Source organism: Durio zibethinus, chromosome 6 (assembly GCF_047325235.1).
Source record: "Durio zibethinus cultivar Kanyao isolate XHJ-2024 chromosome 6, ASM4732523v1, whole genome shotgun sequence".
Classification (NCBI taxonomy): domain Eukaryota; kingdom Viridiplantae; phylum Streptophyta; class Magnoliopsida; order Malvales; family Malvaceae; genus Durio; species Durio zibethinus.
This window is the reverse complement of record NC_143167.1, coordinates 4,750,220-4,766,898: the sequence shown is the minus strand read 5'-3', so window position 1 is coordinate 4,766,898 and position 16,679 is coordinate 4,750,220. Positions and strand designations below refer to the sequence as shown.

The following is a 16,679-nucleotide window of genomic DNA, read 5'->3' as shown; positions in this document are numbered from 1 at the left end:
CCATTAAATAGCACCGCTATACTACGATGTGGGCACTATTTAAAACCCTGCAGATAAATACACATATATATATATATACTATATAGATGGTAATTAAGTAAATATTTAATACTGTATTTAATTTCTTTATGCATTTATAGTCGGAGAATGTGATACAATATTTAGGACTTAAATATCTGAAATAGGCTAAAGCAGAGCTATCTCAAGTGTCCAAGTTTTCTGGCCAACAAAAAATGTGTCCAAGTTTTGGTATACTTTGGCCAAATTAATGCCTTAAAAAGTACTAAAGTTCACTTCAAAAATAGATCTTTAATATGTATACTTACAGTTATACTGAAAGTCATATTCTACAAATAAAAGGGGTCTATACTTGTGGATTTTTGCTATTGTAGAAAATACAAGACATAAACGGATATACCTACACCTTGTGCTCCCATGAATATGGACGGATCTGATATATTGTCACCGTTTATCACTGTCTATCAGTATAGCTATGTTATATATTGACTTTTTTTTTTAAGCGTGTCTCAATATTAGATTTGTTCACAACGAGGCTCTGGACAAGAGTTTTGGACTCTAAACCTGATGGGACAATGGACATGGCCGAAATTTTTATTTTATTAATAAAGTAATAATTTTGGTGTTCATGACTTTATGGGTTGACAGACCCGATTAACACTCTCAGAGTTTTGTTCAAGATGTGATTCAATTTTTCCATTGGAGCCATTAGAACTGTGAACCAATCAAAATAATTTTAAAATATTAAAAAATATTTTAAATAATAAAATAATAATTCGGCTTGAACCCATCCCGAACTTAAATTTCTAGTGTAATCTATATATGTGAATGGGTTTTCCTTAATTTCTAGTATTCCTATTTGATAGTATGGGTATGGCACGCATTTCCATAATCAAGAATGAAATTGTAAGAGGGCAGGGGATGCTTCCCCTTCCTAGCTCCTTGTCAACAAGTGCATTTGTTTGATACTAGAAAGACATAGCTTATGATCTTAACGCGCTAATTAATTTATCTTATTTAATCATCGATTCTAACCTTTGTTTCCAACAAATATATAGAGTGACCTGTCTTTGTCTACATACATAGTTACTATTGCATTGTTACAGTATTTAAATGGTCCGGCCGAGGGTTTGTCTTATTTTGTGGCATGGTTGATCATATTTAGTTACTATATATCCATCTGATGACAGATATATTATATTATAGGCTATTTCAGATTAAATGTTTTTAAAGAAAAATACGGCAAACATTGATTTCAACTCCAAAATCATAATCAAAGTATATATTACATTGTTTTCCTTGGATTTTCATAACGAGGATGAGGATCCTGCGGGGTTTACGTCGTTTAAGTCCGGCCTAGCATATTTTTGCATTTAATTATAAGCGTCTCCATTTCCAATGAAAACTAATAAACGCGTTTTTACCCTTCTTTAAGTTCAAGCACTTCATTCCTAATTGCAAATCTCTCTCCATCTGTCTCTCGATAGAATTAATCATCAATAGCTGATGGGGGACTTGGCAAGTTTGGCAAAGGCCCGAATGGAGCTAGAAGATCTGTATCTGGGGATCCCAGATGACTCTGTTAATCTCACTTTCCAGGACCTTGCTGATATGAAGCAAAAGGCAAACGCATCTGAGAAGAAGAAATCTACCAGCATGGAGCCCATTCAAGAAGCCAAAAATCCAAAACAAGGATCCTCTCTGACCAAACTACCCAGCCTTGATTTCAACAGAGGCCTGCAAGCCACCAAAGATCACAGCCATTACCACCAACACCAACACGTTCACCATAAACATTACATTGAACATGACTACGAAGATATTGACAAATTTGATTCACAGATGGAAATGGGTCACCATAATCACCGTCATCATGATAGCCAAAACATGCATGCATGTAACGTTCATCAATATGGCATTGATGATCAAAGTCATCGAAGCCATGCAACAAGTCCAAGAGGTAGTACGGAGTTTAGGCATGGCTTGGAGAGAAGTGTGGTCCACGATGATGTGAGCGTCATAAGCATGGCTTCTACCTACCTAGAAAGAGGGCAAAGGCGCCGACCTGGGATTCCTCACTCCAACATATGCACCATCTGCAGTACTTATATATACATCTTCCGCCATCGATGCCTGGTATGTACTTAACTAATCAAACTAAAGAGATAGTACTGTATTCCTATTTAATTTCATTTATCCAAAGCCAAAAATGGGTATTGAGTTGGGTCTATACCTAGAGCGTAGAAACAAGAAAACCAACCGCTAGTCCACAAAGAGACTACAAGATTCCAATTAAACGAGAATTAACGAGCTCCTATCATCAATTCTCCATTGCGTTAGGTCAAGACAAGCACTGATGGTTCTTTCTCGTCACTAATTGGAAACTAGCACTAATCACTAATTGAAGACAGATGTTGCCTTTCAAATAAATCCATATTTGTAACTTGGACACTATATGGCTGAAAGCTGATGGTTAGTTAGTGTATGCTGTCATGAAAAAGGTATGCTCAATCAGGATGACGTACTGTACATCATCAATAAGTTGTCTATGGCTTTCTGCAAGTGGTTGCGACTTGCGTCCACCTAAAGAAATTTGCTTGTTCAGAAACCAATTTTAAAAATATATACTATACTAATAGACATTCATGTCTCTGTCTTTGTTTTTTTTTTCTTTTTGAAGAATTCATGTCCCTGTCTTTGTGACCAAGATTAAGTAATTCTAGTATATATGCATATGCAGGTTTGTGGAAGGGTGTATTGTAGGCAATGCGTATTCATGGGCCTGGGAGAAATGACAGAAGGTAGAAAGTGCATTCCGTGTTTGGGCAGAAGATTCAGCCAAAGGTAACATACCCCAACGTATATAATATTATATATATATATTTCCATTTAATAGAGTATTCCTTTTCGTCTTCAGTTTTTTAGTGGGCTTTTGGGGTGAACTAATATATGCACGTACTTTACATGTTAAAAAAATGTCTGTTGATGTTTATGACTGATTGGATAGGTACATAAAAAGAGCAGGAAAGATGGGTTGCTGTTCGAGGTACCCAAGCACAGTAAAGCAAGCAGAGCTCAAGTGGGCAGAGAAAGGGCCTCGGAGAAGCGGGGAGAGAACATATGGCCCCAGTGCCGTGATGTCGAGATCAAGAAGCCCTGTGAATCCAAAGACTCCAACCAGGACTCACGCTCCTAGCACCGCACCATCTTTTGTCGCAAGTTCACCTGCCTATTCCCCGCGCATTCCTATTCATCACCACCTCCCGTTATAGGGTTCTCAAGTTCATCGGATATATAATTCTAATGAAGATTTTTCCAAATCTGTACTAATTAGTTTTGGTCTTTAATCTTTATGTTGTTTCTCGTTTCGTAATTCTTTCAAGCCCATCGACGGGGGGGACAGTAATATGATGCTTAATTTGATTCTGTGATGCAAAATTTTCATATTCTGTTGAATCCTCCTTTTCTTTCCATCAAAAAGAAGGAAATACCTCCTTAGAAATGCTGGTAAAATAATTGGAAATTTCTTAGTTTGATATTTCTCTGTAGAACCTACTGCCAATTTGTAATTACAGGTACTCTGGCTTCTGCTCTCTGTTTAATTTTAACCCAACCCGAAATTATAACAGCTGCAATTTTGGAACAGGTCAAGCCAACCGGAAAAGAAAATAGAATACAGGGGCAAGGCAACCGAATTTGACCGCTGATATCAGGCAAAAACTTGATGGGCAGAAACAATTTATTAATGTACCATGCTACACGTACGTGATAAACTCACGCAAATGCTCACGTATATATTATATTTTTACCTCAATTTTTTATTCAATTTAATTCTTATTATCCAATATTAATATAAGCTTCACAAACTTGACTCTCGTACCAAAATAGGTTCAGATAATATATTAAAAATTATTTATTAATGAGATATTGATAAGATTAGTTAAATGATAGATATAAATTATAGAAATATATCAAATATAAACCCAATTATAAAGTCTTTCTAACATATTAGATCTTAAAATTTTTAAGTTAACAATGAAAGTTTTCAGTAAATGTTGATTTTTTAATGATATAATTTAGACTGCAATTAAAATATACTGGCCATTCACACAAACTTGATACTATCATACCTAATACTGAAATGTAAATTCATGGATAGCAAAGTTTGACTAAAAAGATGACCTCTTTTAAGTTTACATTGGTGAAATTAGAGCATTCAAGAAGGCATAGAGGGAAATTAATAGCGTCTATCTATTTGAGAATGATTAATTTGTAACTCCGAAATTACTTGCAACAATCTGTTGCAGAAACTAGAATAAGGCAATGCCATTCACTTGGCTCTGATAGTTGACTATTAGTAGCATTTCAGGATGAGCTTTTAACATTAAACGGTGATAAGTAGAAATTTGTGCATATTGGATATCATATTTGGAAGGCCCATGGACGGATATCATATTGGTTGACGCTTTACGGATGATTTTCTCATGGATTTAGTTGTGACCCAGGCATATGCGTATCATCTATAATTTTTTTATTATAATTTTATAATTATTTAATTATAATTAAAAAATTATATAAAAATTCATTACTTATAAATATAAATTTCACATAAAAATTTAAATTATAATTAATTAATTAATTATAGATGAAATGTTTGGACTATAAACATCGCTTCTGCACTCTTATCCTACGTTAATAGACAATGGTTAGTGTTTTTCTAATTGTCTTAAAGGTGATGTGTGAGGAAATGTTTATTAATTAGTACTAGAATTAAATTAATCCATTTTTAGAGTTGGCAAATGTTGCTCTGTACATTTCTAATAGTACTCTGTAGACAAGAAAGTGGAAAAGTTCAGGAGAGACAACAGCAGGCGGTTTTTTTGATTTTCCCTTTTTCACCCAGCAGAAGAATACAAAAATTTTAAAAGCACAAACAACAGAAACTCCTTCCTAGATATTTTTCTTCCAAGCAGTCAAGCTCAAGTCACCTCATTGATGTTGATCCCAACTAGGTTGTACCCCACTGCTTGCCCCGTTTTCAGGCGACTATGAAATTCACCTCTTCTGCAATATTATTGCAGCTTGTTGAATTATCAAGCAATGCTTGCCGGCACAACGGACACGACGAGTTTGACAACAGCCATGTGTCTATACACTTGGCATGAAAACCATGGCCGCACTTAGGAAGAATTCTGACCTTCTCGCCTTCTGCAAACTCTCCAAGGCAAATTGGACAATCTGTTCCGGTAACATTTAGTCCTGATCCATAGGCTATCACTGGAATCCGGCTCAGTGCATTCTTCTTGAGGGCTGTATTAGAAGCCAGGTGGGGTGCCGGGGTTTGCTCCGGTGTCCCAAAACCAAAGCTGTAGCCTAATCGTAGAGCACAACGGATAGCTGAATTCAGCCCGAGAGCACACACCAGTGCACACAGCAACGCTGCAAGGACTATCACCATTTTGTTGTCAAAATTGGCCTCGCTGGGATATAAGCCAACTGTACTGTTTAAACTGACTGGCGGCATCCCGGTTTCCATGTCTAGGAAAAGCCGATGTGGGCGATATTCAGGAGTCAACATGGCTTGTTATTAAGAACTTCGACTAGCTAGTTGAAGGAAAACTTGGAAATAGCAGAAAATGGAAATTTTCAATTCCTTTTTTTTGTTTTAAATGTTTGGGTTAAGGTAGCTGAAAGGCTTTCAGGCTAATATGCTGGCAAAATTCGAACCAGATAAAACTACGGAAACTGGAACATATCTGGCTTGGTCACCAAGAAATAGATAATGGAAAATGAATATCAGGGTGCTTAGAGGATGATGGTTATCTTGGGACCATAAAAAGCCAATTGAACAAAAATGGTCCTCTCTCTCGCCATATTCACTGCCTTTTGATATTAATGGTCCCTGTGCATGAAAAATCTTCTTGTCTTTTGGTAAGATGCTAAAAAGTAGGGAAAGTTCAACATCTTTAAAATAATAGCACTACTGAGAAGGTATGTGGTAAGACAGATTAGAAGATATTTTTGGGGTTGCCACGAATGTGCCTGTGAGTTTGGTAGTCCAATGGTTATTTTTTTCCCATTATTTCGTTTCTTTTCTGGCTAATGGGGCATGGCTCCGATTATTTATGATTTTGGCTAGTAGTTAGGCGCTGCGTAGACTAGCTAGTGATAATGAAAATTTTATCCCAAGGACACAGTAACGAATTTGGACGTTTATGCTCTAAATTTTTTTCAAGAACATTTTCATTTTGATTAGAATCGGGCGACAGGAAAATGTTTTAAAGCTAATTATACTCGCCTTCAATATATTTTTTTTACAAAAATATCACAATTTAAAATAAAAAATTAAATGTTTTAAATTTAAATTTTAAATATAATCTTTTAAAGATTATTATATAAATTAATTTTATTTTATTTCTTTTATAATTAAAGGATACAGACAATAATTAACATCATTATTTTTTTTCTCCCTCATAATATGAGAAATCTTACTTAAGTGATCAAAGTGTTGGGCATGCATCTACAGATCATAAACTACTTTGTAAGTTGTAACACAGGCTCCATATGAAGTCCTCAAATTTTAATTATGGGTGGGTACCTTGGATCAAATATGTTGGGAAGAAATTAACCTCAGGCTAGGTACATAAATTCTTTAATTTTTTTTTATGGGATGGAACAGGATGTGGGCCATTAAATTAGTGGAAGGAGGAGTGAGGAAAAAATTTTAAAATTTTTAAAAAATTATAAATTAATTTGAAATTATAATATTTAATTTAATTTAAATTTTTTATTTATTTCGAATTAAATTTAAATATTAAATATATATTAAATTCATATTGATTTCAAATTAAAAAATAAAAAATAAAAAAATTAAATCGAATTGAATTGAATTAATATATTTTTAAATTTTTATTTATTTTAAATTTTTATAAATAAAAATAATTTTATATTAAAATATATTATAAATTTATATTAAAATGATATATAAAAATAAAAAATTTAAATTTAAAAAATGAATAAATTGAACTGAATTATAAAATTTGCTTTACTCGAATAAAAATTTTAATCAAATTTTAAATTTTTATAATATTATATAATATTTAAAAAAATTTAAATCTAATTTAATCTAAATCGTATCTCCGTGTATTAAAGAAATCTTGTAAAAATCTCGAGGAGGACCCACAGGCCTCAGTTTAAAAGTCTTTCTGGTTTTCACATTGGATCCATTGGCGGACAATGTTCCCAGCCTTCTTTCAAATTCCATCGCCGCCTCGGCCCTCATGTGGGCCATGAAGCAAAGCTATATCCTTTTTTTTAAATATTAGTTTAGGTAGGAGTAGGGATTGATATTTTTAGACAGAATGAATATGAATGCACGAAGTCATTGGATAAGAAAAAGAAAATCATGTCTCAAGGTCAAGCTGTTAGTCATGTGATCTCATTAAATGTCTTCTTTCTATTTTTAATTATGTCCATTTGTCAATCCCTTAGGCTTAGAACAACTGAAAAAACCAACATGTATCACTATAATTTATTTCTAAATAAAAAGAAAACAGCTTTAATACTAATTATGATTTGATGTTATCTCCTCCTCCACAGCAAAAACATGAATAAATGCAATAAAATGAGGAGCTTTAATTTGAAGATTAATCACTAAATTATGGGTTTTGTGAACATCAACTATGCACAAAAGTTGTAGTTAGAAAGAGTGATTGCATGCCATGTGACGCAACAAGGGAAATAAAAAAAAGTAGAAAGAGAGAGAAAGAGAATTCTTTTTATTTATCCAAAAAAAGGGTTTTTTTTTCTTTATAGAAAAAGCGAAAGAAAATTTGCAGTAATTATTTAATTTTAATGAAAAAAAAAGAAATAGAGACAAGTTTACAGGGTTACATGACGTTCCATTTTTATTTCTATGGCATAATGGTAGTCCAATGAGACAAGAAGAAGAAGAGCGGTGGTGATGGACATCCAAGATCCGCAAACGTTTGTCAAACCCAGCCCCAGCCCTGACCCCAATTCGAGTTCGGCCACGAGAATCTCGGGTCCGCCATCAAATGCAGCAGCGATGTTTGGTAGCAGCGGCACCAATAACCAAAACGACAATGGTAGCAATAGCAGTAGTGCATTCATGAGAGGAGGTGGTGCCCACCACAGGAGAGCCCACTCGGAGATGAGCTTCCGCTTGCCTGACGACATGTCCATTATGATGATGGATCCCATGAAAGCCGGAGGAGGATCCTCCACGGCCAGCCTCGAGGAGATGGGATCCGAGGATGATCTTTTCTCCACCTACATTGACGTCGACAAGCTCGCCTCATCCGACGCTGCAATTGGAAGCGCCAAATGTACGGATCACAGTGAGGGGGAGAAGCTGACGTCATCCTCCACCACGACGACCTCTTCGAGGACTAAACACAGGCATAGTAATTCGGTGGACGGTAACGTTTACGGAGAGATAATGGACGCCAAGAAAGCTATGCCTCCTGATAAGTTGGCTGAACTCTGGACCCTTGATCCCAAGCGCGCTAAAAGGTTCCTTCTTTTCTTTCCTTTTTTAAGAAAATTTTGATTTTGCATCAATTGTTAGGGAAACTGCAAATTGTTTCTTTTGCTTTGCCAACAAAACCACATCAATATCAGCAACCTCAATGTCAGACATAATTCCTAAGCAAAATTTTTAATTGGGAATAAATTGAATGCTAACATGTTGACATGATTTATGGCCAATCAAAAAAAGAGGATTTTTGTTTTTAAAAAAATTTGCCCCAGTTTTATAGAATCAAAACAAACGAAAAGCCATTACTTTTATCATCAAGTTTGCTCTTATTCATTGTTATTCATCTTTTTTTTTCGTTTTCAAAAAGAAAAAAAAAAATCTTTTTACACCTAGTGATGCACAAGTTCAATTTAAGTTGATTAAACAAAATACTCCACTAAATGTTGTCAACTCCTGAATAAGATCTGAATACAGTGCTTGTCAATTGTCATGCCAAGTTTTTTTTTCACTTAGAATTTCCTGTCTAGATGACTTTGGATCTCAATTTATATTTATTTCTAATTCGAACTTCATTCAATCTCCTATGAATTAGTCTCAATCGGTTTATTCCACTTTCATAGATTTCAAAGAGAAGGTATTCCATTTTTTTTAGTTTATAGTGATTCCTTGCAACCCTTTCTTCCTTTAACATACTTAGATGACCAATAACATCGATGAAAAACTTACTTTGTTAAATGGTGCACCTGTTTTTATTAGCATCACAAGCTGCCCAGTTTCATTCTCATATTACTTTTCTTAAAGACTTGTCCTCCATGAGGTGGTAGCACTTTTCATTGTGCTGTATTGTAGCTCCAAGTGAGATAATCCTATTTGTTTGAAGTCCTATTGTGTTGGTGAAGTTGAGTGATCATAAACTTATCTAATCGTCGGTTTTCAACATGCTCTTGTATAATTTAGACTGTTTTGCCTTCCTCTCGTTTCTTTCAGGATTTTTTTTTTCTTTTAAGATTATGCTTGTGACAATGCTTCTTTCTGATGATAGAATCCTGGCAAATCGGCAGTCAGCTGCTCGGTCAAAAGAGAGGAAGGCCCGCTATATTCTAGAACTAGAGCGTAAAGTTCAGACCCTTCAAACTGAAGCAACCACTCTTTCTGCTCAGCTAACATTATTTCAGGTTTGTGTTTGTAGATTCTGAATTTGGTAATCCTTTATGGACCTTATTTCTAAGAACTTATCCCCCCTTTATCTATAACACAATGGTAATAACATTTGAATCAATTTTATCCTATATAGTTTATATCTTTATAGCATTCTCCACTTGTATTCTCTGTCACATAAAGAGCTGGTTTATATTGCCAAGTTATGGTTTTGATTATTGATTTTTTGCTTTAAATCTGTTTGATTTTGCATAATGTCTACACTTGGACAATTTATTGAAGTGATGGTCTTCTTGGGTATGGAATGTTGTAATGTGTTCTTTTATTATTATTATTATTATTATTATTATTATTATTATCAATAAAGTGCTTTTAAGTAGACAAAAGATAGAGTTGGCATCTTACAGTAGAATAAAACATAGGATCTAATTTTTCATGATAGATTATTGTTACCATGCCTCCATTCCTCCATGTAACCTTTCAATTTAAAAGCATTTACATGGTAATGCTTATTTGACTGTATTTGTCTCGTTGGTCATTTAGAGGGACACAACCGGCCTGAGTACTGAAAACACAGAGCTTAAGCTTCGATTACAAGCAATGGAGCAACAAGCGCAGTTGCGTGACGGTAAGTATTTTATGTCCATTAATCACATACTTTCGGTTCATGTTGTCAAAACCAGATCAGACCATCCGGTTCATGTAATTTTAAAAGTTGAAATTATCATTGAACCAGATTTCTTCAGACTGGATCGGGTATTAAATCAGTTTTGACTATTTATTTCAATATTTAATGTTTTAAAATTTTATTCAGTGTTGAGATTTGAATATCTTATCTCTTGCCTTTTTATTATTCATCTTATCATTGAGCCAAGTGATTGTTTTTGTTAAAGATTGAGTGCATGTAATGTTTATCTAATACTAAATTTATATTTTAATAAACCCTCAATCGGACAGGCCAGTTGGACCACTGCCTTGGTTGAACCAGGAACCGGGGGCTCTACTGGTTCAACACTCGATCCCATTAATGAAACATTGGTTTTAGTACTAATACTATTACTATCACTTGTGAAACTTTATTTATGATAATGCCAACTGACACCAATTTTGTCTGAATGATTGGTAAAACTTATGGTGCTCTCAATATCATACAGCCTTGAATGAAGCTCTGAAGAAAGAAGTTGAGAGGCTCAAGATTGCCACTGGGGAAACAATGAACCCCTCAGAGTCATTTAGCTTGGGAATGCACCACATGCCATATACTGCATCAACCTTTCTACCAATTCCACCCCAACAAGGAGCTGCTGGCCACCAGAACATGCAATTGCCAATCTTCACTGGTTCTCAATCTAGTATGTCAACTCACCATTTACCTCAGACGAATCCATATCATCTGTCAGATATTATGCATAATGATTCTCTTGGACGATTAGAAGGGCTAGACATCAGCAGTAAAGGATCCAATCATGTGAAAACTGAAGGGCCCTCAATTTCTGCTAGTGAAAGTAGCACCACATTTTGACACGGCCTCTGACTCTCTGACTTATTTGATCTCATTGTTGTGTGGTAGGTTTGTTAATAGACTGACATCCACTCGTTAAGAGAGAGACTCTACATTTGTTTCATTATTTATTCTATTTATGTTTGTGGGATAAATTCTTGATTGTTTATTCTTAGAGTTTTCCCCTAAACAGGGGAAGACCCCCTTAGGTTTGTGTGTGTTGTTCAAGGATTCTTTCTTCAATGTTCAAATTTTGTTCTATTGGCTTGATAGAACATATGGGAATGAAAATCTATTCTATTAGTGCTGAGATATTACTATGGTTTCATCAGTTTCTTTGTATCTTATTTGTTATGATCTTTGTTTACTGTGTTTAATCATTCCCGAACATTCATAGATGATTATTTAACACACCAGTGTTTCTAAATCTCTCTCTCTCTCAAGGTGCCTCAATTTTCTTCCTTTCTCCACGATTTTGCGGCCCTCCTTCCCATTAAGCTTTAAACAGTAGCTGCTCCATAAACTTTCTCCCTAATACTTGTAGAAATGCAAAGTTTTGGACTCTGCCTGAAGTTGAGCTGACATTATTTACTCACTTGACTTGCCTAGCTGATGATACTGTGGCATTTTAATTTCTACACTTTATCAGGAAAGCTCAGCCTAGTGGTTCCTGAGATGCACCGCCATTGGTTGCTAAGGTGAGAACATAGTTTTGATTGCTCTCTCCTTGGTAGGCCATTATTTTAACACTCAAGTTTGGACCCAGGACGCTGGCCACGAGACCTTCGAGTTTTTTTAACTCTAATCGTGCATTTGCCTAATCAAATGACGCGTTCTCACCTTTCTTGTGAAGATAAGAGGCCGAATCCATGAATTGACTCATGGACAATTATGTAGGATTGGCCTTCCTTTCATATTTCCATTAGCGTAAAATGCAGAAAATTAGGAAAAAAAAAAAGAAAAAAAGCGAGCAAAGATATTATAAAAACAGTAGGACCAAATGAATAAAATACTAAATTTTTAATTTTAATGGTTAAATTTCAAAGTAGAAATAATCTCAAATAAAAAAAAAAAAAAAAAAACCAAATAAATGCATCAATCGACCTCTAATGAAGCTTTGAACGATGGGCCAACTGATGTAGAAGTTGGCGGCTTCCATTATGGGCGAAATGCCTGGTACCCATGTCCGCGACTCATGACAGTAAACCTTTGACAACAGGTAATATAGCTTTAACATCTGTAAATGACAAAGGTCATATGATGGATTGCTCTTACGTGCCAACTGCCAAGAACCATCACGTCTCCACATAATTCCAATTGCAGCTTTGGTTGGTTGTATATTTGTCTGGTTACACTGTATATTTGCCATTTGGAAGCTTCCGTTTATATTCGAGTAAGCTCATTGGCGTTTTCCATGTGCTGTAGAATCGCATATCTTGACAGGTAATGTTGCATTCTCATCATCACCTGATTACTGTTTAGATTATTAAGCCGGTAAAGTTTAAATAATATCGGTTCCTATCAATCATCTCTTTGATCAATTCCATAATTGATTAGTATAACCTGTACATAACTTTTACCAACTTCCATCAGAAAAAAACAGATTAATTAGCCCATAAATATATGGTCAAAGAATGCACATCTCAATATTATATATATATATATATATATATATATATCAGAAAGAAGTCAACCATGCATGAATCCCTATGATCCTCTATGGTATTGGATGCAGCATTGAGCGTTTTAATGGCTGCATAGCAAGCTGGTGGCGCGGTGCCTCCAAAGAGGCCATAGGTGATACACGGGGTCAGCCAGTTGGTGACCTATTTCGCATGATATGGTTGCATTAGCATAAGGTGCGGTCACCAGAACGGAAACCAGCAGCGCCACGAATGCCAGACTTTAGACTAAGTAGGCTGTGATTGTAAAAATTGAAATGTTTATATTTTTTGAAAAATTAAAAATTTTTATTATTAAGATGAGTTAATGAAAAATGTTTTATGTTATTATGTTATTTTTTGAAATTTTTGTTTTTTTAAATAATATTAATATAATTATTAAAATATTAAAAATGATTTATTATTAAAGTATATTAAAATTATTAATATTCAAGAATAATTATATTTTAATATTTTAAAATATTTAAAATAGTATTACTATTCTTAAAATATTCTTTTTAATAATATTAAAATAGTAATATTTATTATTAAAATATTTATACTATTATATTAAAAGTTATCTATTATTAAATCATAACAAAAAATTTTATTTATATATATTATTAAAATAGTAATATAAATACTTAATAAATAAAATATAAAATTTTATATTTTAAACTAAAAATAATAAGAAATTATTATAAATATTCATATTAAGAAAATAATATTATTATACTATTTGACATTAATTATTAAAATAATAAAAATATTTTTTATTATTTAACATATTATTATATATGTTATTATTTATTATTAAAATAAGAATATATTACCATTTATTATTGAAATATTAAAAATATTTTTGTTTAATAATATACAAAATAAAAATATTTAAAATTGAAATATCAAAGATTTTTTATGTTAATATTTTAATATTTTAATTAAAATTAAATAAATATTTTTATTAATCTAATAATATTTTAAGTTGAAGCAAATCAAATTTGAACGCAAAATATTATGTTCAAAGTCATACTTACGTAGAATTATAAAAATGTTTAAAATTAAAATATTAAAAGGTTTTTAATATTAATATTTTAATTTTCAAGTAAAATTAAATAAAAACATTATTTATTAATATAATAATATTTTAGGTTGGATCAAATTAAGTTTAAGTTTAAAAAATCATGTACAAGGTCTAATTTAAATAAAATTATACTTAAATACATTGATAAATAGTTCTATTTATAGATAATTATTTTTTTTTTAAATTATCTTCCTCTTTTAAAAAATTATCTAATTTTTCATTGATCAATAAATTATTCTACCAAACAAATATTTAAAAAAAAAAAAATCATTTTTTCAAAAACGGAGGTTTAGTCTTGATTTTACTTGTTTTTTAGCTTGGGCTGTGCATGTGGCGTAACTTTGATACTTGCAACAGAGTATGTGTATATTTTTTTCTAGCTATGGCATCCTTGGTCAAATGGGTGGCAGAAAATTATAGCTAAAGTCCAGAAGATTTTTCAGTTAGAGTGATTGTTGCTCTGCAGTAAGTAAAGAAAATTCAAAAACGAAATTAGATGTGAAGAATATTCTACGGGTAAGATGACAGTCAGTGAGAGAGTCCAAAATGATTATTAATCAACCTTCTTTCTTGTGGAGAATTAAGAAGGGGAAGGGCTTGCGTAAGTTGATTTTGGAGCTCGATTGTGAAGTGGAAATGGAAATGGAAATGCCAGAATCGCTTGGCAGTACTTAGCACTTACAAGTAGGTGATATACAGTCACGTACGCAACCTCTACAAATAAGATGACTCATCTGAAGCATCATAAAATATACCTTATCGTACCCATGGGAATTGGACGTGCCGTAATCAAAGGCATGTGAGAAGAGAATAGCCGGGTCCAGAGGCCATTGCATCCTTAAATTTCTTCTCTAATCCCAGACTGCGGCTTTCTTCTTAATAAAAACGTTGAGCCCATGTAAATTAAGGGGTGTCCATGCACACCTCTCAAATCCTGTATAAAACAATACTTTGGTTTTTTTAAATAAAAAAGATCCTGGTAAAATGATTGTAGATTAAAGTGGATTGCAACTGTCTTCTGTATTAGTTATCTTGTTGAAGAAGTTCAACTTATATATATAAACACACATACACTTGTATTTGTATGTGAATCTCTGTTTTTAAGATTTCAACTATTCGGCCTTGTTATATCCCAGGGAGTAATGATGGTATATATGCTTATAAGGAGTGAGGGGAAGCGTCTTTTGTTTCCATGGACAGCAACGGAGCACAAATATTCATCACAATTATATAAGCTAGTAATAGCAGGCATAAGACAAAAAACACAACAACTATTCTTTTATTTTATTACTTTATTGAAACAAGTTCATCACTATTAGATTGAACTATATATAAAACCAAAACATGGGCTTATTTGATCGATTTTCACACTGTATATAGATACAAGAAACTTCAATTACTTCATCATGATGAAACCAGAACACCCTTGCAGTTGCAGGCTCAGTTGATCAGTTCACCCTGCAGCAGCGAACAACCATTCATTTAGTTCGCAAGTATAAATTAAGTTTAGTACAATTCAATAGCGGATCATTAAGAAGAGAAGGAAACATATATACTTTGAGCAATCCACATCAGGGGTGACTTTGTAAGGACAAGTAATTCCACATTTTCCGGGAATCTCATTAACACGGTCGTAGTTGAGTCCTGGGATTCTTGCAGCACCTTCCTTAACACAGTTGCATTTTTTCCTGCGATCTTCCGTGGTTTTGGCAGCAGCATCCAAAGTTTTAATACCTGTACAGCAATTTGGGTCCACTGTCCCTCCGAAGACCCCATAGCTAATGCATGGAATAAGGAAGTATGTGACCTGTTCACATGTTATGGCTGCATTAACATGGTAAGGGACAGCCACACATTGAAAATATTAACTCAAATCTCATAAGAAATTTATTTGAGATTTATTAAAGATTTGTTTGAGATTTATCATATATTATTTGATGGACAAAAAAATTTAACAAAAGAAGAATTATAAGAGAAATGAGATTCTTAATAGATAAATTTGACTTACAAGAAAAGAATTTTAAAAAAAATAGATTCTTAATAAACAAGTTTAACTTACAAGAGAAAAATTTTAAGAGGAGATAGATTCGTAATGAACAAGTTTGTATAGTTATAAATATGTGAATTTTTTATAGGGTTAGGTATAAGAAAAAGATAAGAGAGTTGTAGGGTTTTGTGAGATAGACACCCTATAGGAGTATTGAGGTTCTACGTTTTATGAGTATGTATGTTTGTTTGTGAATGGATTAGAAGAGATTGAGAGGGTCCACATAGGTATGATGTATGAGAGCATATGGATATGTGTTTAGTTATGTTGAAATGATGCACAAGAATTTGGGTTTGTGTTTGTTTGAGTTGAAAATACTCCATAAGACTACAAAAAATTAAAAGTATCTTATGAGTATTAATTGTTAAATGATGTTGATAATTTGATATAAGTTTGTAATTCTTTACAATTAGTGGATCTTGTTTATCATCCATTGATGTAGATCAATTAAATCGAATCACATTAAATTATTATTTTTTATGTGTTTAATTTATTATTTTATTTTACTTTTACTGATGTGATTAGATTAAAAGCTTTTACCTTAACATCACCGATATAAAAACAAGCAACAGCTTCATCAATGCCAGCTTTTGGTTTGCACACTTGCCCATGATTCCCTGCCCGCTTTGTTTGTGTTGATAATGTTTTGCTGCTTTGTTATGCTATCCAATCAATGCGGCTCTAGCCTTTATAGAGAGTAATTGGGCTGG

At 33.3% G+C, this 16,679-nt stretch overlaps 2 protein-coding genes and 2 pseudogenes across 4 annotated transcripts; 2 read left to right on the top strand and 2 right to left on the bottom strand.

Annotated features, from left to right (window-relative positions):
• Nucleotides 1-1,524: 1,524 nt before the first annotated feature.
• LOC149518367 (uncharacterized) lies at nucleotides 1,525-3,501 on the top strand. The gene is made up of 3 exons (XM_089763324.1): nucleotides 1,525-2,154; nucleotides 2,759-2,862; nucleotides 3,026-3,501. The coding sequence occupies exons 1-3, from the start codon at nucleotides 1,525-1,527 to the stop codon at nucleotides 3,288-3,290; spliced, it is 999 nt and encodes a 332-aa protein (XP_089619450.1). The 3' UTR covers nucleotides 3,291-3,501.
• A 1,300-nt stretch (nucleotides 3,502-4,801) lies between these two features.
• LOC111285981 (RING-H2 finger protein ATL74 pseudogene) lies at nucleotides 4,802-5,965 on the bottom strand (annotated as a pseudogene). Its single transcript, XR_016343311.1, has one exon. The product of XR_016343311.1 is annotated as an RING-H2 finger protein ATL74 pseudogene (transcript).
• Nucleotides 5,966-7,866: 1,901 nt separating this feature from the next.
• On the top strand, nucleotides 7,867-11,484 carry LOC111285705 (transcription factor RF2b-like). Its single transcript, XM_022875275.2, has 4 exons — nucleotides 7,867-8,553; nucleotides 9,561-9,693; nucleotides 10,220-10,304; nucleotides 10,831-11,484. The coding sequence occupies exons 1-4, from the start codon at nucleotides 7,982-7,984 to the stop codon at nucleotides 11,196-11,198; spliced, it is 1,158 nt and encodes a 385-aa protein (XP_022731010.2). The 5' UTR covers nucleotides 7,867-7,981; the 3' UTR covers nucleotides 11,199-11,484.
• A 2,761-nt stretch (nucleotides 11,485-14,245) lies between these two features.
• On the bottom strand, nucleotides 14,246-16,580 carry LOC111284253 (non-specific lipid-transfer protein 1 pseudogene; annotated as a pseudogene). Its single transcript, XR_016342572.1, has 3 exons — nucleotides 16,510-16,580; nucleotides 15,479-15,778; nucleotides 14,246-15,380 (listed from the first exon to the last, which is right to left on the bottom strand). The product of XR_016342572.1 is annotated as a non-specific lipid-transfer protein 1 pseudogene (transcript).
• Nucleotides 16,581-16,679: the final 99 nt, after the last annotated feature.